Raw genomic sequence first — 21,193 nt, 5'->3', positions numbered from 1 at the left:
AATATCTAAGGATACCAAAGAAACTGACAAATATGAGAGACATTTAAGAGTGCTTGACTTGATTGAGCTACACCTCAGGTTTTGTCATCTCAAGCTATCAGTCAATAGGGAGATGTCAGTGCACCAGAGGTCTACAGGTAAGCTCACCATCTCTACCACCTCCACCTCTGCGTCCAGACGAAGGTGGTAGAGGAACATCTGCAGGTCCTTCTTCATCTGAATACTGTTGTCATCCATATTAGCCACCGTGAAGATACGCATCTTACACTTCCTCCACACCTGAGATGCGTGGGGAGACAGGAAGAGAGAGCAAGAGAGAGAGAGGGGGAGTGTGAACACAAGTCATCCCTAGCCTAGGGTATGGGTGTATAATGATACGTGCCCCTATTTGTGTGTGTTAATAACTAAGTGTGTGCATATGTTAGCGCGTTTGGCGGTGCATGCGTGTTTGTAATATTCCACCACAACAGACTGTGAATGGCGTCACTATAGATACCTTGTGCTGGCGAAGGAGGAAGGGCAGTAGCATGAGCAGTCCTCCATCATGGACAACCCACCACACGTCTATGGTGCCCTGGCCCAGGCGGTCCGCGTTGGTGGGGAAGCTGTCCACGTTCTTGGCCACAAGCAAGGCTTGATGGGCCGCTGTGGTCTCACGCACAGTCTCTGTGGAGGGGACAGAGAGAAATTCTGTTAAATTAGAGAATGCACGCCATCTCAGTAATGGTATTGCATGGGGTTTAGTACCATGTGATAGGGGTTATGCTCACATGACAAGTAAACGTCCTGAGATAATTAATGTTAAGACCGTTTTGGTGTGGTCTGAAATCCAAGTGGGTCACACTGACTCACCGATGAAGTTCTTCCAGGATACGGGGTCGTTGGACTGTTTCCAGGTGCCGGGCCAAGCCATGAGGACCGTGTTGTGTTTCATGCCCCCAAGGCCTGCTGTCTGGATGAGGTGGGAGAAACCATCACGCAGGTTGGACGACGCCACCACGTGGCAGAAGCCCTTGGTACGCTCCGTCGTCATCGACGACTTGATGTTCTGTTGGAGAAAGTCACGAAGAGTGAGAAAAGGTTTCCACTAGTTACCACAGCCAGACTGACTTGACACAATCGGAATGGACTCAACCTGGTAATTAATGTCTATGTTGGTCTACCAGTAGAAGGCAGGCAGTCTCTGCCAGTGGAATAAGACTGGAAATGTCAACAGCCACTAAACCTCTCTGGTTGGTTCTCTTAACAGGTCTCTCTCAGACACATAGGACACATCTAACTTACGACTGTTGAGACACATCCACGGTGTATGAGCTGAGCCCATGACTACAGTACCTGCTCGGCCTTCTTGACCTCGGCCTCCTTGGTCATGTAAGTGCCCTCCAACACGGAGCCCACGATAGTCAGGCCTTTGCCTGCTTTGAGCTGGGTGCAGAAGGAGAGCAGGCGTGGGTGTTTCACAGCGTGGTCAGAATCCAGGTTCAATAGCAGCAGCATCTGGGGCCTACGACCCGGGAAGACAGGTGCGGTGAACCATCAGACAAGTCATACTGTATTGTATTATACAAGGCTGACCAAGACCCATACTGGTCCAACACATTGCTTTGATGATGAGATGATAAAGGGCATTGAATTTCAGATTATTGTCTAGCTATCTGTATTAACACCTGGGAACATTGCAGTGACATTTGTACAGACATTTGAGTTCAAAATGAGATTGCCATAAGCCTGCACGGCTAAAGGTGAACTTTTAAACACATCTATTGATGGGATTCCTGATGGCTGCAGCTGATTGGATTAAGTAATGGGTCGTTCCATGTCATCTCAGCAAGCCATGACACCCAGCATCTCAGATTTTATGAAATCATTTATGTAGTTAGAAACAGATAAGATTAGCATTCCTGCAATATTATTTTGTTGAAATATAATTTGACCTAATTGATTGCACCCAAATTGGCCATTTTAATTTCTAGGATTCATATAATATTAAATAAATATAGTACCTAACATCCGATTTGGACCAAACTTTTTTCTAACGATGAGTAAGATATGAGGAATCCAACAAAACGGTCAAAAGCCACCCACGGACCCCCCACACCTCACGCCAATCCCACCCACAGACCCCCCACGCCAATCCCACCCACAGACCCCCCACGCCAATCCCACCCAGTTTTCAGTATTATGTTTCTATGTCTGACAAGTAGAATGGAGCTGCAGCTTAGAGTATTGTTTCTTCATCCTGTGTAATGTTTTCTCAGTGAATTTGGTGATTTTTCTTTTCCCCTGTTCAGAGTAATTAGTCATTGAAGTTGTTAGGTTTATGTCCCATCCTACATCCTGGTATTACCAGGTTCTGACCACTAGATGGTGGTGTTAGGTGATTCTCAACATTACATTACTTCACCAATCAGTGCTGTGGAGTGGGTAAGCGATTTCATCTGTATAGGAAAGTAATTAAGAGCAAATTGTATTTTGCCGTAACAGCATGGGTTAGTCATAATGAAAGACAAACACACACACACACAGTGCTGCTAATCACAGTGTAGGGTGCAAGATGCAACTGAAAATTTGAGGGTGAGGTGAGAGAGGATGGAGGAAGATTGCCTTGAAGAGCTGGGTACCTTGTTATGACATGCATTATCTGAATTAGGCCCACGGAATTATACACGGAGGAGCGGCTTCTGTGGAGTAACTTTGAATATCGTTGAACTTCCGAGTTGGTTTAATGTTGGAACAGAGAAAACATTAGCTAGGTATGCTCCACATCAAAGAATGTTATTAACCGGTTCCCATGCTTTTAAAATACAGCACCATCTAGTGGTCAGAACCTGGTAATATCAGGATGCAGGATGGGACATACACCTAACAACAGGGGAAAATAAACATCACCAAATTCCCTGAGAATATATTACATAGAATGAAGAAACAATCCTCTGAGCCGCAGCTCCATACTACTTGTCAGACATGGAGGATTCCTAACGGCTCCAGTGTTGGTCCTGCTGTCGAAGGCTGGTGGCACATTGCCAGCTACTGTGTAAAGAGGCTTAGGGGCGCGTCGCGAGCCGAGCGTGGGCGATGTATGGGAGTAAGTACTTGGTAGCCTGCCATTCTCATCAGGCCAGATGGCACAGGGAGAAATATTGATTTTGACGCTGTAGATTAGGGCTTTCCCTGGAAATGGGACTGTGGGTGATGCCAGGTGCATGAGGGAGAGGACCAAAGACTGACCTCATTCTTTCCTGATGTAAATGCTCCACTTTTTGGACAGGCACAGTCCTGGGGCTGCTATGCTTAGGCTTACTGGTATCTTTTTTTACAGTGAGATTACATAGAAGGTTCAGCGATTCATCAAATAGTAACTCTTTCTCTGGATTACTCAGATGACAAATGGTACCAATTCACTATGTTCTCCAGCATAAAATTATACTGTTGAGAAAGCCCCAAAGTTGGTTATTGCTGGTTGTTCAGCCCCAAAGTTGGTTATTGCTGGTTGTTCAGCCACAAAGTTGGTTATTGCTGGATGTTCAGCCACAAAGTTGGTCATTGCTGGTTGTTCAGCCACAAAGTTGGTTATTGCTGGTTGTTCAGCCACAAAGTTGGTTATTGCTGGTTGTTCAGCCACAAAGTTGGTTATTGCTGGATGTTCAGCCACAAAGTTGGTTATTGCTGGTTGTTCAGCCACAAAGTTGGTTATTGCTGGTTGTTCAGCCACAAAGTTGGTCATTGCTGGTTGTTCAGCCACAAAGTTGGTTATTGCTGGATGTTCAGCCACAAAGTTGGTTATTGCTGGTTGTTCAGCCACAAAGTTGGTTATTGCTGGTTGTTCAGCCACAAAGTTGGTTATTGCTGGTTGTTCAGCCACAAAGTTGGTTATTGCTGGTTGTTCAGCCACAAAGTTGGTTATTGCTGGTTGTTCAGCCACAAAGTTGGTTATTGCTGGTTGTTCAGCCACAAAGTTGGTTATTGCTGGTTGTTCAGCCACAAAGTTGGTTATTGCTGGTTGTTCAGCCACAAAGTTGGTTATTGCTGGTTGTTCAGCCACAAAGTTGGTTATTGCTGGTTGTTCAGCCACAAAGTTGGTTATTGCTGGTTGTTCAGAAATGCGGCATCAATGATGGCACAAACAAACGTATTTGCACATAAACCTAATCCCACGCACGCACACACACACACACACCTCCAGTTCTTGGTGTGGGGCGGCGCCTCCTCCAGGCGAATGAGGGCGTAGCGGGCGGCATTGAGAGACAGACCATTTATACCATCACCCCACTCCTTCTCCGCCCTGGAGATTGAGAGAACAAGAAAAAGGAGGACTCAGAAACACAATCTAACATGCGTCCTGTTTGTGATAAGGGAACCAATGTACCATGCTACTGTGGAATCCGGTAACTCTTACCCTCTGTATTCAATGTACTTGTAGATGCAGCCAGCGATCAGCATGGCCACCAGGGCATAGTACCAGGAGGAGATGAACATCAGGGAGAGACACAGACTGGCGCCCAGGAAAGACAGAGCCCTGTGGAGTACGAGAGACGGACGAGAGCATGGAGGTCACAGTCAGTCATATAGGAGTACATTTTGACAGCCCAAAAATGACAAGCTGATTCCTTAAGTAATCAAACCTATCCTATTAATTCAGATACTCTGCAGGGTACTCGGTTCAAAACAAGATAGCACATGTCAATCCATGCCGTCCCTAGGAGGGGTGCGTCACTTGAGTGGGTTGAGTCACTAACGTGATCTTCCTGTCCAGGTTGGCGCCCCCTCAGGTCCGTGCCATGGGGGAGATCTTCATGGGCTATAGTCAGCCTTGTCTCAGGGTAGTAAGTTGGTGGGTTGCGGATATCCCTCTAGTGGTGTGGGGGTTGTGCTTTGGTAAAGTGGGTGGGGTTATATCCTGCCTGGCTGGCCCTGTTTGGGGGTATCATTGGACGGGGCCATAGTGTCTCCCAACCCGTCCTGTCTCAGCCTCCAGTATCTATGCTACAATAGTTTATGTGTCGGGGGCTAGGGTCTGTTATATCTGGTCTAATTACCCAGTCTTATCCAGTGTCCTTTGTGAATTTAAGTATGCTCCGTCTAATTCCCTCTCTCTCCCTCCCCTTCCAGAGGACCTACCTGGCCTGATGACTCCTTGCTGTCCCCAGTCCACCTGGTCGTGCTGCTGCTTCAGTTTCAACTGTTCTGCCTGCGGCTATGGAACCCTGACCTGTTCACTGGATGTGCTACCTTGTCCTGGATCTGCTGTTTTCGACTCTCTCTCTACCGCACCTGCTGTCTCGAACTCTGAATGCTCGGCTATGAAAAGCCAACTGGCATTTACTCCTGAGGTGCTGACCTGTTGCATCTATGAATGTTTGAACATCTAGGCCATGTACTGTTATAATCTCCACCCGGCACAGCCAGAAGAGGACTGGCCACCCCTCAGAGTCTGGTTCCTCTCTAGGTTTCTTCCTAGGTTCCTTACTTTCCCTTTCTAGGGAGTTGTTCCTAGCCACCGTGCTTCTAAATCTGCATTGCTTGCTGTTTGGGATTTTAGGCTGGGTTTCTGGACAGCACTTTGTGGCATCAGCTGATGTAAAAAGGGCTTTATAAATAAAATTGATTGATTGGTTAATGTGCCCATAGAAATCGGAATTCACCATAGCACTGCAAACAACTGAGCTCGTTCCATGGAATAGCTCAGCAGCTCACAATTGGGCTTTACTGTGGTATATACTTACTGTTACTGTGAAACCTTAATCCCAGACAGCAAATACCTTTCTCTGTTTTAGTACAGATCCATTTATCGCTGCTGAAGGGTGGACCTTGAATACTTGGCCAGTTTAGGGTAATGAGTTTTATGCTGTCGAGTAGGGGTGGAGGCAGTGGCAAGTCAAATTCAAGGACTTTCAAGATGTTTTACAAGCAGTAATAATTATTTTAAAGGACCATCAATTCGTAATAGTTCATATTATGCAATTGCTTCTAGTCACCACCAGGTGCCAGTATATCACCACAAACTGATGAAAAAAAATGAACTTAGTATACCTTTATTTATCCAGGTAGGCTAGTAGAGAACAAGTTCTCATTTACAACTGCGACCTGGCCAAGTTCTTACAAGTTCTACTCAATAATATGCTGTTTCACTACTTATTTACTACATACACGAGTGGGAAGTCAGTACTGATGATTTTGTAATTTGAGTTGTGATGAGCAGAGTTCTTGGGACATGTTTTTATTAGGCATTCTACTTCTTAATAGCTACAAAAAAGCATCTTGCTTCCGACTGGCAGCTAGTGTCACCGGTCAGGAGAAGGGCGGTGGGCTGTGTGAGGAAAACGGCACGTGAGCGACCAACAGAACGGCAGGAGCGCGGTTGCCCCATGAATGAGGCGAATTGCAAAGAAGTTTCAGCATCTCAGAGAGAGGGAGAGGGAGTGAGTGAGAGTGAGCGAGCGAGAGAGAAAGAGAATGTGTTCTCTGGGGCGGGTCTGCCACTCAGCTCAATTACAACATTCTCAGGTAGAGTAAGGAGGTTTGCTGCTAGGCTAACAGAGACTGCTATAGTACTTGAGAAAGAAGGAGAAAACAGTGAAGCTAATTTGAGAGGGCATTTGAACAGCCAGCAGCACCATATAGAGAGAGAGAGAGGGGCTCCCGTTTACCAGTGGTAGAACTTGAAGCGGGGTCTCCAGTTAGGGGTGCGCAGCAGTGTCTGGAGGGCACAGGCCAGGTTGACAAACAGGTAGCACATCAAAAAGAACCTGAGAGTGAGAGAGCGATACACAATGAGGAAGTGGTAAGATTACACACGACTACCATTTGTCAGTAAACCTCCAGAGACCAGTTCTGCAACACTACTTTTAGGCTACAATAGATGGGAAAGCAAGTGTGAGAGGGAGGGATGGAAGGAAGAAGGGAAAGAAAGAGAAAGGTAGAGAGAGAGGGAGAGAGGTAGATGGGAATAAAAGTTGAGAAAGGGGTGGAGAAAGTCAGACAGACAAGTGGAGAGGGGTTTGAGACCAGGAGAGAAGAGGGAGGAGATGGAGATGATAGTAAATGGGGGTACTCACATGGAGAGGATGGGGGCGACAGCATCCAGAGAGGCAATGAGGATGCCGATCTCACAGATCCCACCAGTCAACAGCAGGGCCCAGGTGGGCTCTCCATTAGCTTTGCCATGACCAAACACCTGGGACACAGGGAAATTCCAGAGAGTTAGTGTGTGTGTTGCTGTGTGTGTGTCTACAGTGTGTGTGTGTGTGTTCTGACCTGTAGGAATGGCACAATGCCGTCTCGTGCGATGGCCTGCAGCAGCCGGGGGGCTCCAGTGAGACTCTGCAGACCTGCTCCACAGCAGGAGAAGAACGAGCCAATCACAATCACCCAGGGGGAAGGCCAAGCAAGGATGCCAATCACCAGGTTCCCTTTTACCGAGTCCCCAAACCTAGGACAGACGGGCGCACACACACACACACACACACACACACACACACACACACACACACACACACACACACACACACACACACACACACACACACACACACACACACACACACACACACGTATTCATTAGAAAATTACTCAGACAATACGCACATACACACAGAGACATGCATACCCAAGCTGCTAAAAGTAGAAAAATACCTTGCCAGCTAGACAGAAACCCTTTGACCATTGTGTGCCCAGTGTAATTAACTTGAACTCTTAACCTCAACAAGGGGCTACTATGTGTCACAGACAAATAGCTTTTTTAAGGGGAAACTGATGTCTTCAAACCAATTTTTCAATGTCCCAAAATACTATTTGGGCTTCTTATCGCTTAACGACACCTTAACCCATGGTCTGTTCCTACTTAAGAAAACAGGAGTTTTTAAGGTAACTACAATAATTCAAGCAAAGATTGAACGTCCAGATGAGGCTCAAGAAATAAACAAGACATTTGTGCTGCTTTCATACCAAGTGCGAAATGTGAAACAGCACTTACTTGTCTCTGAGCACCACTCCCTCGATGCAGGCGCCAAACAGTATGACAGAGGAAATGTCTGGGTGACGCAATTAAGGAAATTGGCCTCCAGAGGACCATAGGTGAAAAACCAGCCAGGGTCACATTCATTTGAGTACCACATGGATTAGAGTATAGCAGGGAGAGACTACCTGGACTTGTCCAACAAGGAATTCTCAATTGTGATTACCATTGCAAAATGTTTTGCTACGTTTTGCTATGGAGTGCCCAAATGAATACAACCTAGCTTTACAGTTTACATATAACAACACATTGACTTGTCATGTTTTATAATAATTTGGTAGGTGCTTAAATGTGTCCTATTAGACACGTGGATGGTTGGGCTGTTGTTGCTGTCATTAAAGATACAGATGAAGGTGGTGGTGGCGATGGCCATGATGGTTCCTATGGGGATGGACTTCTGGGCGTCCCTCAGATCACCAGACCTGTTGGATCCAGCCATGATTCCTGTGAAGAGGGGAAAGCAAGTATTATAACATTAAAGTAAGAAAGTAAGAGCTGTGTAAGAGCTGTGCTGCAGCTTGTACTTTGGTGGGTCTATATCGGGTTACTGTCTACCATCAACACGGCAACAACAGTTCATGTAAAAAAAGATGTTTTTTTAATATTTAAAAAAGTTATAAATAGCTTACTTATGCTTGCTTACTTACTACTTATTAATGAAAGTTATTCTAAAGTGTTAAGCGAATAACCAATTGAAACAAGTGAATGTGCCTTGGTCTTAATCCCTTTCCCAAAGAGCACCTTCCACCTACAAAGATCCACCATTGTGTACCCTAGCAACGTTTCCCTGACAAGTGGATATCCATGTGAACGTACCAGTGACAGAGGGGAAGTAGATCCCCACCAGCAGGGTAAAGAAGGTGGTGATGTCGTTGGCCACGTATGGCATGTAGATGTCCTGGGATGTGTCTGCAGCCGGCTCTGATGCCTGGTGCTTATTCTCTACCAGCATGCCGTTAGGACCGTAGTCCCCCCAGATGTTATCTATATGAAGGGGAGGAGGGGTGGTTAGGAGATAGGGAGAAAAGAGGTGGGAGAGGGAGTGGGATGGAGCAGAGGGAGATGGAGCGGTGGGAGAGGGATGGGGGGAGATGGAGGGGGGTGGAGGGTGGTTAAGAGAGAGAGTGGGAGGGAGAAGAGAAGGAAGGGGAAAAAGAGAGAGAGAGGAAGAGAGAAAGAAAGATCACTGTCCCTATCCTCTGAAGGAAGAACACAGAGTTCATATGGAACTCATCAATCACCTGCCAGCACACGCCCAATTCCATAACTTCGGGAATTTGAGGACTTTGGAAGTGATGATGGGGGAGTGGACATCAATGTCAGAGATTTGGAATGTCCTGAACATCTTGGACGTTGTGGTAACCCAAAACTATGACTTCTGGCGGCTGTGGTAACCCTGCAGTTCAGCATAAATCTATGATGGATCTAGATGATACTGGGCTGACTGAATTGAAGACAGTCCCATCTGTCATATAAAAAAAGATCCTGTCAGTAAATAAGCCAGGGAACACTTCGACAAGACTTTCTTCAAGCATCACTCTGTTGGATCTCAGGAATGGATCACGTTTCCTGTACATCTTCCTAATCTAATTTTCACAAGCGCTTCAAAAGGGGCGGCAGGGTAGCCTAGTGGTTAGAGTGTTGGACTAGTAACTGAAATGTTGCAAGTTCAAATCCCCGAGCTGACAAGGTTCATCTGTCGTTCTGCCCCTGAACAGGCAGTTAACCCACAGTTCCTAGGCTGTCATTGAAAATAAGAATTTGTTCTTAACTGACTTGCCTCGTTAAATAAAGGTTAAAAAAAAAGGCAATATAGTAAGTAGTCAGAGGAGCACATACGGCATTATGCTTTACAAATAAACTAATGATCGTGATAGGGGTCATAAGACAGAGGAAGCACAGGCTTACATTAAGCATTAAGCATACATTAAGGTATAGTTTACCGCACAATCAAAGTTTGTTGGATAATTTCATCCCAAATCAGTTTTGTAGACCTCATTACATGCATTAGGAGAAATCTGCCGTAACAAAATGCCAATTCATGAATAGAGCAGATAGCCACCGTCTAAAACAATCTTTGTAAAGGTAGCCCGTCACCTCTGATGACACCGCTGGTCAGGCCAGGGATGCCCTGGATCACAGTGACGTTGTTTAGGGTGAAGTACTCGTTGCAGGTGGCGTTGAGGTCTGGAGAGTCACAGAACAGGGACCACAGCTTGGTGGTGATCGTCACGTTGTCCACCTCCATCGTCTTCAAGCACTGGTCGAAGTTGTGGTTCTGCAGCGTGCGGTTCCCCAACAGGCAAATGCTGGGAGGAGGATATAGAACGAAACATTGAAATATTACATTTGACAAACAAAAAAAACAGAGACCTTAGACGTTCTGAGGAGACGTAGGATCCGAGGTAAGTGTAATGTGTGTGATCTCTTCTAGATGTTTCTGGTGGTATTTTTATACAAGGCTGTGAGTTTAGACTCACGGGAAGTCTGGTGGTTCGAAGGCGGTCTTGATGACTCCGGCGTAGATGGCCAGAATGGAGAGAATGACACAGGCCAGGAAGACCAAGGCCAGCTTGTTGACGTACTTGACACCCACGAACACCACCAGGGACATGAGGGTGAGGCAGCAGGTGCCGTACACCCGCATGTTGTTGAGCAGTGCCTCAGCCTCATCCTCCTTCTTCTCTGCCTTGAAGATGGCCGCGCTAGGCACAATGTAGGTCTGGGAAGAGAAGGGAGATGGGGTGTCATCAGGGAAGTTCAGTTCAGTAAAGGTACAGCGTTTTTGCACGTTCAAAAACAAGCCTTATCTGGCAGTGTTGTTATTGGTTCAGAGCAGGTGGTCACAAAAATGGTATCTTTGCAAAGGATACTCACCAATAGAATCTCTATAGTACCGAGGATGTACATGGAGCCAGCGAAAGTGGTCCCCAGGTAGAAGCAGAGCCCCACGGCCCCGCCGAACTCTGGCCCCAGGGACCTGGAGATCATGTAGTAGGAGCCTCCAGCTACAGACCAACAACGGGGGACAGAGTCAGTCACAACAACAGCCTTTGGGGAACTCACTTTAGGGTGTAGTGTAATGGTATATATTGTTCCCTCTGGTGCTGGAACCCAACTCACTAATCGATGTAATCTTCACTTGAAGTTGAAATTCAACGTAATGTCTTGAGGTGAAGGGAAATATAGGGCAGCTCAATTTTATTTTGAAAAAGTAGAAATGTACCATTATCCATGTTGGAAACCTACCTGGAACCACACCATTCGTAGCAATGGCACTCATTGATATGGCGGTCAGCATTGTCTGCAAAGAGAGCAAAATCTCTAAATATTAGATTAGGTTCAGCAGGAGCAGTATTTTTGAATCTAAACCTCATGGAATCTACAGAAAAATAATCAAAAGGGGAGCTTATCCTATATTTAGTGACTAAATGTCTCAGCTATGGCTTATAAATCTTTGGGAACACAATCGTGGGCGGCTGGGTAATTGATATGAACCCCGTTTTCGTGAAATTGGTCTGTTTCGGGATTGTTTAACGGGTTTCAAGGATATTTGTATCTAACTGGTTGGTGGTTACATAACACTCCTCCTGCCCTTGAGCTGACACGGGTGGCAATGATTGACCAAAATAAATCCCTGTCCCCTGCTTCCTGCTTTTCTTTCAGGCCATGTGCTGAACTGGAGAAAAGCCAATTAGCTGGCAATTTACCCCCTAAAAACAGCTTATCCATTTGAATGGAAGCAGCATTCAACAGAAGGCTACATTGGTGTCTGTTGTGTGGAATGAGTGAAATGGAAAGTGCTGTCCAGTGTATGTCTAGCCAGGTGGAAGTGAACAGGATGAATGTGTGTATCTTTGAAGACACAAACGACACTCAGAAAAAAAGGTGCCATCAACAACCTAAAAAGGGGTCTTCGGCTGTCCCCATAGGAGAACCCTTTGAATAACCCTTTTTGGATCCAGGTAGAACCATTTTGGTTTCAGGTAGAACCCTTTTGGGTTCCATGTAGAACCCTTTCCACAACAACCTTAAACTCAGTAAATTAAGGTTCTTTATGCAGTTCTGATTGCATCGAATAGGTGAGCTTTGTACACTGGCTCACCTCTCCTGTAGGCTATTCTTTACTGACATACTTTGCATTTAGCCATGTAGAAAGTTAGAAACCATTTCTTCATTATTACTACCAGAGGACAGAATGCATTTATTCGTAGTTGTGTGAACTTATCTTCCACATGTCCAAAACAATATTGGTTCACACCACTGCTAAACTGTATGCCAATCACAATTAAAGCCTACAATTACTTAGTAAAGCCTACTATTATTTAGTGATCATAGAGACAGCAACAGACTCGTCACACACACACACACACACACACACACACACACACACACACACACACACACACACACACACACACACACACACACACACACTAAAGCTGCTCAATCCATTACAGTCATTGGGTAACACACTGGGAGTCGCGTGGCTTCTATTGTTCATAGCTCTTAAGCCGATGGGCGAAGAGGAGAGTACTTCCGTCCGATAGCGCAAAGACAGGAAAGGCTCAATCTTGAGCCTAGCCTTAAGCCTTTCTCTCTCCCGCCGCACCAAGGCTTTGAGAAACCATTGTCTGAGGGGGCTGGGTTAATAAATATAGCCAGGCCCCTGTGTGTCAGCGAGGCTTGTGGCGAGACAAGACAGAGAAGATTAGATATCAAGCTGCCAGGTGTCATCAGTAGCGGGAGCTCTACGTCGCTCTAAGTTGAGCTTCACAGCTAAATATAGGGGGATCAGTGACCAGGACTGACTAAATCACTCACTCCCTCTCAATCTTTCTCCCGCTCTCTTTCTCACACTAACACAACACCACCCCACTAATTCATAATGGGTTGGTAATTTAGCAGATTCTGATGGCATTGTCTGCACAGTTTATAATATACATACTGTTAGCATTCACATCAATGACCACAGCCTTCAAAGATGTTGTACAAAAGGGAGCTTTTGAAATAAATAGTATCACCAAAGATGATCTATTATATTGACAAGATGGTTGAGTTACCACTTGAACAATGGAAATACATGTCCTCAAAGATGGAAGGCAGGCGAGAGGAGGCAAGATCAGGTGGGTTCGATTCCCGGGGCCCCCATACATAAAATGTATGCACGCGTGACCAGGTTTGGATAAATAATTATATTACTTACACAGGAACAGGTCATAACCACAATGGCCAGGGACTCCATGATGCCAGCGGTGCCCACGATCCAGGTGAGGCGCAGGAACAGGATGACCCCCAGGATGTTCTGCAGACAGGGCAGGTACACCCCGATTAATGTGCCCAATGCAGGACTCTGAGAAGGGAGGGGGGCAGGGTGACGACAGGTAAAGGAGATCAGTTTCACGATATCAAATCATATTCAACTACTGTAGCATTTAGAAATGGATTACATTTAAGATATTGCTTTTCATTATCCGACATGACAATTTGATTTGGGGGTAAACATCCCCCATCATAGTGTACCACGCAACTATAATATTACTCAGACCCACTACTAGGACAAAAGGCCCAAGTGAAAAGCATCGGAAAATGCATTTTTCTTTAACCATTAAATATTATTGTCTGGTCTGGTGCCTTATATGACGCATTGCCTTGGCCAGGAGCTTAATAACACGTTTGTAAGATACATTGAATTAAATCCTTGTTTCCCGCAATTGAAATCAAACACTACACCAATTATTGAATACATAAATACATGCATTCAAGGTCAAAAATATACCTAGGAGTCATGGAGATACAGTACAAGCATTGTTGCTAGAGGAAAATGTCCCATTCTCAGAGTATAATAGCTTGACCTTATCACCTACTGGAAAACGTACAGCGAAGCAAACAGTTCTACCCTGCACCGTGATTAAACTTTCCAGAACTTTCATCACAGGTATCGCCCTCACAGATCCATTCCAGAAAAAGAGAAGTTTCGCAACAGCTCAAAAAAAAGGAGGGGGTACCGCGATTGTTAAAATAAACGGAAACGGACCTGAATGTAGAGTACCGTCTCCTATTTCTTCAAAGTTGTAGCTACTTTTTCAACCATCTCTCAATCTATAACTAAAGGAAAGTCCCACTATCCTGTTCTGAGAGTGGAGACCTGGCCAGGCCAGGGGTGTTATTCTCACTCCATCCTTGGCACTCTAGCACCAATCAGAAATGTCTATCTGCATCTGGTCTCCATGCAGAAAATGTGATGGGGCAATTGGCATGGGACAGAGGCTGTGGAATTGCAGCACCTCTTGGAAAACAGTGTGGCTATTTTCTTTAGATTTTTAGCAACAAACTGACTTGGAAGAACAACTTACTAAAAGGTTCCTCCAGGCTGAAACCGTGAGAGAAGGAGTATAAAGGGCTGGGTTGTGTCAGACCCGTGGAAGAGAATGAGGTTTGTTCATAAACATCCTTTTTTTACTTGTAAATTTATGCTACAGTGCATTCGGAAATTATTCAGACCCCTTGACTTTTTCTACATTTTGTTACATTACAGCCTTATTCTAAAACGTATTAAATAACTGTTGTCCTCATCAATCTACTAACACTAGCCCATAATTACGAAGTGAACAGGGTTTAAATATGTTAGCAAATGTCTAAAAAAAATAACAATTATTTACATAAGTATTCAGACACTTTGCTATGAAACTCAAAATTGAGCTCAAGTGCATCCTGTTTCCATTGATCATCCTTGAGATGTTTCTACAACTTGATTGGAGTCCACCTGTGGTAAATTCAATTGACAGAACATGATTTGGAAAGGCACACACCTTTCTATATAAAGTCTCACAGTTGACAGTGCATGTCAAAGCAAAAACCAAGCCATGAGGTTGAAAGAATTGTCCGTAGAGCTCTGAGACACGACTGTGTCGAGGCACAGATCTAGGGAAGGGTACCAAAAAATGTCTGCAGCATTGAAGGTCCCCAAGAACATAGTGGCCTCCATCATTCTTAAATGGAAGAAGTTTGGAACCACCAAGACTCTTCCTAGAGCTGGCCGCCCGGCCAAACTGAGCAATTGGGGAGAAGGGCCTTGGTCATGGAGGGGCCCAAGAACCCGAATGTCACTCTGACATAGCTCCAGAGTTCCTCTGTGGAGGTGGGAAAACCTTCTAGAAGGACAACCATCTCTGCAGCACTCCACCAATCAGGCCTTTATGGTAGAGTGGCCAGACGGATGCCACTCTTCAGTAAAAAAGGCACGACAGCCCGCTTGGAGTTTGCCAAAAGGCACCTAAACGACTCTCAGAGAATGAGAAACAAGATTATCTGGTCTGAAGAAACCAAGATTGAACTCTTTGGACTGAATACCAAGCATCACGTCTGGAGGAAACATGGCACCATCTCTACAGTGAAGCATGTTGGTGGCAGCATCATGCTGTGGGGATGTTTTTCAGCGGCAGGGACTGGGAGACTAGTCAGGATCGAGGGAAAGATGAACGGACAATGTACAGAGTGCTCTTTGATGAAAACCTGCTCCAGAATGCTGAGGATCTCAGACTGGGGCAAAGGTTCACCTTCCAACAGAACAACGACCCTAAGCAGGATAACGCAGGAGTGGCTTCGGGACAAGTTTCTGAATGTCCTTGAGTGGCCCAGCCAGAGCCCAAACTTGAACCCGATCAAACATCTCTGGAGAGACCTGAAAATAGCTGTGCAGCGACACTCCCCATCCAACCTGACAGAGCTTGAGAGGATCTGCAGAGAAGAATGGGAGAAATTCCCCAAATACAGGTGTGCCAAGCTTGTCGCGTCATACCCAAGACAACTGAAGGATGTAATCGCTGCCATAGGTGCTTCAACAAAGTAAAGAGTAAAGAGTAAAGTGTCTGATTACTTATGTAAATTTGATGTGGTTTTTTTATACATTTGCAAAAAAATCTAAAAACCTGTTTTTGCTATGTCATTATGGGGTATTGTCTGTAGATTGATGGGGAAAAAACTATTTCATCAATTTTAGAATAAGGCTGTAATGTAACAAAATGTGTAAAAAGTCAAGGGGTCTGAATACTTTCCGAATGCACTGTAAATACCCATTGATTCTTGAAGAAAATAACTTAGAAGCCTCATGAGCTTGAGTTCAACTGTCACACCATCAAAACCCCAAATAAAAGCATTTGTTTGCAAACAATGTAATTTTAAACAAAACACTGTGCAGCTCAAAACATGGTTAAACCTATAATGTGTATATCATGGATGGTCAGTCCATGACTTTGAGAGTGGTTATATTTCTCCAGCCCCATCCCTCAGCTGTTGATCAAGTCAGTGGCGGGGTGTCCGCTTTGTTATTGTTCAAACTGTAGATTGCCCCTTTAAAGGACAACACCAGATAACGCAACAGAACACCAGATGAATTCAGCCCATTAGAAAAAGAGATTGCATGAATGATTATCAACCATGCTTTTCACCCCATGGGACCACATGCCCCTTGGGTCTCCCGAGATGTGCAGCGGTCTAAGGCACTGCATCTCAGTGCGAGAGGCGTCATTAGAGACCCTGGTTCAATTCCAGGCTGTATCACAACAGGCCGTGATTGGGAGACCCATAGGGAGGGGCACAATTGGCCCAGTGTCGTCCGGTTTAGAGTTTGGCCGGGGTAGGCGGTCGTTGTAAATAAGTATTTATTCTGAACCGACTTGCCTAGTTAAATAAAGGTTCAAAAAGAACACACAAAAAAACAGGCCCCTTCAACGATCACACTGTTTCAGGAGGGGGTGCGCTGCACAGCCTATTGCACAACACCCAGACCTAGGATGCGTCCGAAATGAAAGCTTATCTCATATAGCGCACTATTTGTGACCAGAGCTCTGGTTAAAATGAGTTGCACCACATAAAGAACTAGGGCTCCACTTCGGATTCTGACCTGCATTCAATTCTTGCTGTTTTGACCACATTTCCTGAAGAAAACAACGGTCTGTGAAAATATGACAAGAATGTGTTTTTGATGTCGTTGTGGTGGCCAGAGTCGTTTGATTTCTTTATGGGAGGATGTGGGTGTGGTGGTGGCTTTCTTGGAGCATAACAAGTATTTACTTATTTAAAATTTTACAGGATGACATCTCATGAGATGCATTTTCAACCGTGTCAAAAAAAAAAAAAAAGCACACACACACACACACACACACACACGGAAGTGTACATACACTTAGGTTGGATTCATTAAAACTTGTTTTTCAACCACTCCACAAATTTCTTGTTAATTAACAAACTATAGTTTTGGCAAGTCGGCTAGGACATCTACTTTGTGCATGACAAGTAATTTTTCCAACAATTGTTTACAGACAGATTATTTCACTTACAATTCACTGTATCACAATACCAGTGGGTCAGAAGTTTACATACACTAAGTTGACTGAGCCTTTAAACAGCTTGGAAAATTCCAGAAAATTATGTCATGGCTTTAGAAGCTTCTGATAAGCTAATGGACATCATTTGAGTCAATTGGAGGTGTACCTGTGGATGTATTTCAAGGCCTACCTTCAAACTCAGTGCCTCTTTGCTTGACATCATGGGAAAATCAAAAGAAATCAGCCAAGACCTCAGAAAATAAATTGTAGACCTCCACAAGTCTGGTTCATCCTTGGGAGCAATTTCCAAATGCATGAAGGTACCACGTTCATCTGTACAAACAATAGTACGCAAGTATAAACACCATGGGACCACGCTCAGGAAGGAGATGCGTTCTGTCTCCTAGAGATGAACGTACTTTAGTGCGAAAAGTGCAAATCAATCCCAGAACAGCAGCAAAGGACCCTGTGAAGATGCTGGAGGAAACAGGTACAAAAGTATCTACAGTGGGGAGAACAAGTATTTGATACACTGCTGATTTTGCAGGTTTTCCTACTTACAAAGCATGTATTCTGTCATTTTTATCATAGGTACACTTCAACTGTGAGAGACGGAATCTAAAACAAAAATCCAGAAAATCACGTATGATTTTTAAGTAATTATTTTGCATTTTATTGCATGACACAAGTGTTTGATCACCTACCAACCAGTAAGAATTCCGTCTCTCAAAGACACATAGTTTTTCTTTAAGAAACCCTCCTGTTCTCCACTCATTACCTGTATTAACTGCACCTGTTTGAACTCGGTACCTGTATAAAATACACCTGTCCACACACTCAATCAAACAGACTCCAACCTCTCCACAATGGCCAAGACCAGAGAGCTGTGTAAAGGACATCAGGGATAAAATTGTAGACCTGCACAAGGCTGGGATGGGCTACAGGACAATAGACAAGCAGCTTGGTGAGAAGGCAATTATTAGAAAATGGAAGAAGTTCAAGATGACGGTCAATCACCCTCGGTCTGGGGCTCCATGCAAGATCTCACCTCGTGGGGCATCAATGATCACGAGGAAGGTGAGTGATCAACCCAGAACTACACGGCAGGACCTGGTCAATGACCTGAAGAGCGCTGGGACCACAGTCTCAAAGAAAACCATTAGTAACACACTACGCCGTCATGGATTAAAATCCTGCAGCGCACGCAAGGTCCCCCTGCTCAAGCCAGCGCATGTACAGGCCCGTCTGAAGTTTGCCAATGACCATCTGGATGATCCAGAGGAGGAATGGGAGAAGGTCATGTGGTCTGATGAGACAAAAATATAGCTTTTTGGTCTAAACTCCACTCGCCGTGTTTGGAGGAAGAAGAAGGATGAGTACAACCCCAAGAACACCATTCCAACCGTGAAGCATGGAGGTGGAAACATCATTCTTTGGGGATGCTTTTCTGCAAAGGGGACAGGACGACTGCACCGTATTGAGGGGAGGATGGATGGGGCCATGTATCGCAAGATTTTGGCCAACAACCTCCTTCCCTCAGTAAGAGCATTGAAGATGGGTCGTGGCTGGGTCTTCCAGCATGGCAACGACCCAAAACACACAGCCAGGGCAACTAAGGAGTGGCTCCGTAAGAAGCATCTCAAGGTCCTGGAGTGGCCTAGCCAGTCTCCAGACCTGAACCCAATAGAAAATCTTTGGAGGGAGCTGAAAGTCCGTTTTGCCCAGCGACAGCCCCGAAACCTGAAGGATCTGGAGAAGGTCTGTATGGAAGAGTAGGCCAAAATCCCTGCTGCAGTGTGTGCAAACCTGGTCAAGAACTACAGGAAACGTATGATCTCTGTAATTGCAAACAAAGGTTTATGTACCAAATATTAAGTTCTGCTTTTCTGATGTATCAAATACTTATGTCATGCAATAAAATGCAAATTAGGTTCAAGAGTGTGGAAAGAGTGTGGAAAGCTGTCATCAAGACAAAGGGTGGCTACTTTGAAGAATCAAAAATCAAAAACATTTTTTTTAAAGACATTGAATCTCTCTTTGAGCATGGTGTAGTTATTAATTACAATTTGGATGGTGTATCAACAGACCCAGTTACTACAAAGATGCAGGCGTCCTTCCTAACTTGGTGGCCGGAGAGGAAGGAAACCGCTCAGGGATTTCACCATGAGGCCAATGGCGACTTTAAAACAGTAAGAGTTAAATGGCTGTGAAAGGAGAAAAATAATACATTAAAAAAACAGATTCTGAATAAAGCACTTGTACACGAGTGTGCTAAACAACTCTTTTGCACGGCTCTGCTGCGCGGAGCCGAGTACCATAGATCAGCACAGCCGTTGCAGAACCTCGAGTGTACAATTGGCTTTCTACAATGGTTTACCAATTAAATAAAAAAAACTTTAATTTTAATAATTGTATTCATAGGTTACTATTTCATGCCTCAACAAAAATATAGGTCGTGCCCCGACACATCAATGGTTGCGAGCCAAGCCGGCTGGCTGTTCATTCATGTGCAAAAATGTCTAAAAACATGATTTCACTTTGTCATTATGGGGTATTGTGTATAGATGGGTGAGAAAAAAAATATTGAATCCATTTTGAATTCAGGCTGTAACACAACAAAATGTGGAATAAGGAGTATCAATACTTTCTGAAGTCATAATACATACATTTTTATTTACAAATATCTGCACATGATGTTTCTATTAGTTAAAAACACAAACAAGTTTGTTCTTAACAGGTGAAAACGGGCTTTCTTAAATCACTGTGTGATTGTCATGCCCTGATTTCTGAAGGTAAAGTATTCCAGTTGGGCCTTGTATCTGAAAGATCTTGCTCTAACATCACGATGTACCCTTGTAATTGCTGCTGTTGTCGAAAGGAGTAGTGTGACTCTTGTAAAGTTAGGTGTTCGTTAATATATACAGGGAAGTGTAAGTTGACACATTCAAAAATAAATTGGGTACCAATGCAGGTGTCTTCTGTTTGGGAGTGACAGACAATTCAGTCATCCATATTTTGTGCAATGATGTCTTATAATGGTATCCAATAATTCATCTGCAAAAGATAGTTATACATTACATCTGATCCACAAAGTAAGGTCTTATTTGTGTTTTGATACATGAGGTCACCATAGTCTAGGATAGATAGAAGAAGTTGTGTTAGTAAGTATAAAGGCAACACTGATCAATCACAGTGTAGACAAACAAAGTGGGAATGTTTGCATGTCCTTTGTGCTGCACACGTGCTGCACAATGAATGTTTGCTCTGGTCAAAGACCCTGTTTTGCAATCATTCATACAGCAGTTTTTAAAAGGTACAATAAATCAGCAGAAAATACGCACGATGGGATACACTAAATTGAAGATATTGTATAGAGTACCATCTACAGTACCAACAGTCCAAACAAAGCTATTTCCTCCACACTTCAGAACACCCACAAAGTTCCCACGTTGAGAGGATTACATTTGCTTTGTCATTATCACCAAACTCGGGCAGTAGGAGTCGGATGTGCACAGAAGTGGCTTGTGTCACTAAGTGGATCTCAGAATTTTGAAATAGAATTTTAAAACGTTATTGTACACACAGTGTGGAGACAACAGGCTTACCTTGACTGGTTTCTTAGTCTTGGCTGGCCCCTCGTCGTCGTCTGCCTCCTCGTGCTCTTTGACCCCCTGGGTAAGGTTGGTGTAGTTAGCCAGCTTGTTGAGCAGAGAGGACACCATGGGGTTGCTGTCCATCTCTTCCTGTGAGCAAAAAAATACCATAACACAAAAAGTGTCATAACACCTCTTAGCATTTAAGCTCTCTGCATAAGGGTCGAGGAAATAACTTGAGAACTGCAATGATGGGA

The 21,193-nt window shown here is 44.5% G+C and overlaps 1 protein-coding gene across 11 annotated transcripts in view; it reads right to left on the bottom strand.

Moving 5' to 3' along the window:
- Nucleotides 1-21,193, bottom strand: part of LOC139367072 (solute carrier family 12 member 7b) — a 68,591-nt gene that overhangs the window by 12,396 nt on the left and 35,002 nt on the right. For all 11 annotated transcript variants that reach the window (XR_011626839.1, XR_011626837.1, XR_011626838.1 and 8 more), the window contains exons 3-20: nucleotides 20,949-21,086; nucleotides 13,221-13,367; nucleotides 11,264-11,318; nucleotides 10,892-11,022; nucleotides 10,495-10,736; nucleotides 10,112-10,323; nucleotides 8,831-8,998; nucleotides 8,360-8,458; nucleotides 7,973-8,030; nucleotides 7,255-7,429; nucleotides 7,056-7,174; nucleotides 6,648-6,746; nucleotides 4,397-4,516; nucleotides 4,178-4,282; nucleotides 1,336-1,504; nucleotides 853-1,048; nucleotides 497-666; nucleotides 148-279 (exon numbers count right to left, since the gene is read on the bottom strand). Coding sequence is in view for 8 of the 11 variants with exons in the window: in XM_071105069.1 (XP_070961170.1) it covers nucleotides 148-279; nucleotides 497-666; nucleotides 853-1,048; nucleotides 1,336-1,504; nucleotides 4,178-4,282; nucleotides 4,397-4,516; nucleotides 6,648-6,746; nucleotides 7,056-7,174; nucleotides 7,255-7,429; nucleotides 7,973-8,030; nucleotides 8,360-8,458; nucleotides 8,831-8,998; nucleotides 10,112-10,323; nucleotides 10,495-10,736; nucleotides 10,892-11,022; nucleotides 11,264-11,318; nucleotides 13,221-13,367; nucleotides 20,949-21,086 (2,535 nt within the window). In the remaining 3 variants the exon portion in view is untranslated. The remainder of the gene's footprint in view (nucleotides 1-147; nucleotides 280-496; nucleotides 667-852; nucleotides 1,049-1,335; nucleotides 1,505-4,177; nucleotides 4,283-4,396; nucleotides 4,517-6,647; nucleotides 6,747-7,055; nucleotides 7,175-7,254; nucleotides 7,430-7,972; nucleotides 8,031-8,359; nucleotides 8,459-8,830; nucleotides 8,999-10,111; nucleotides 10,324-10,494; nucleotides 10,737-10,891; nucleotides 11,023-11,263; nucleotides 11,319-13,220; nucleotides 13,368-20,948; nucleotides 21,087-21,193) is intronic.

Source organism: Oncorhynchus clarkii, chromosome 15, assembly GCF_045791955.1.
Source record: "Oncorhynchus clarkii lewisi isolate Uvic-CL-2024 chromosome 15, UVic_Ocla_1.0, whole genome shotgun sequence".
Taxonomy (NCBI): domain Eukaryota; kingdom Metazoa; phylum Chordata; class Actinopteri; order Salmoniformes; family Salmonidae; genus Oncorhynchus; species Oncorhynchus clarkii.
Note: the sequence above shows the minus strand (reverse complement) of the source record. Positions and strands in the feature narration are given on the sequence as shown.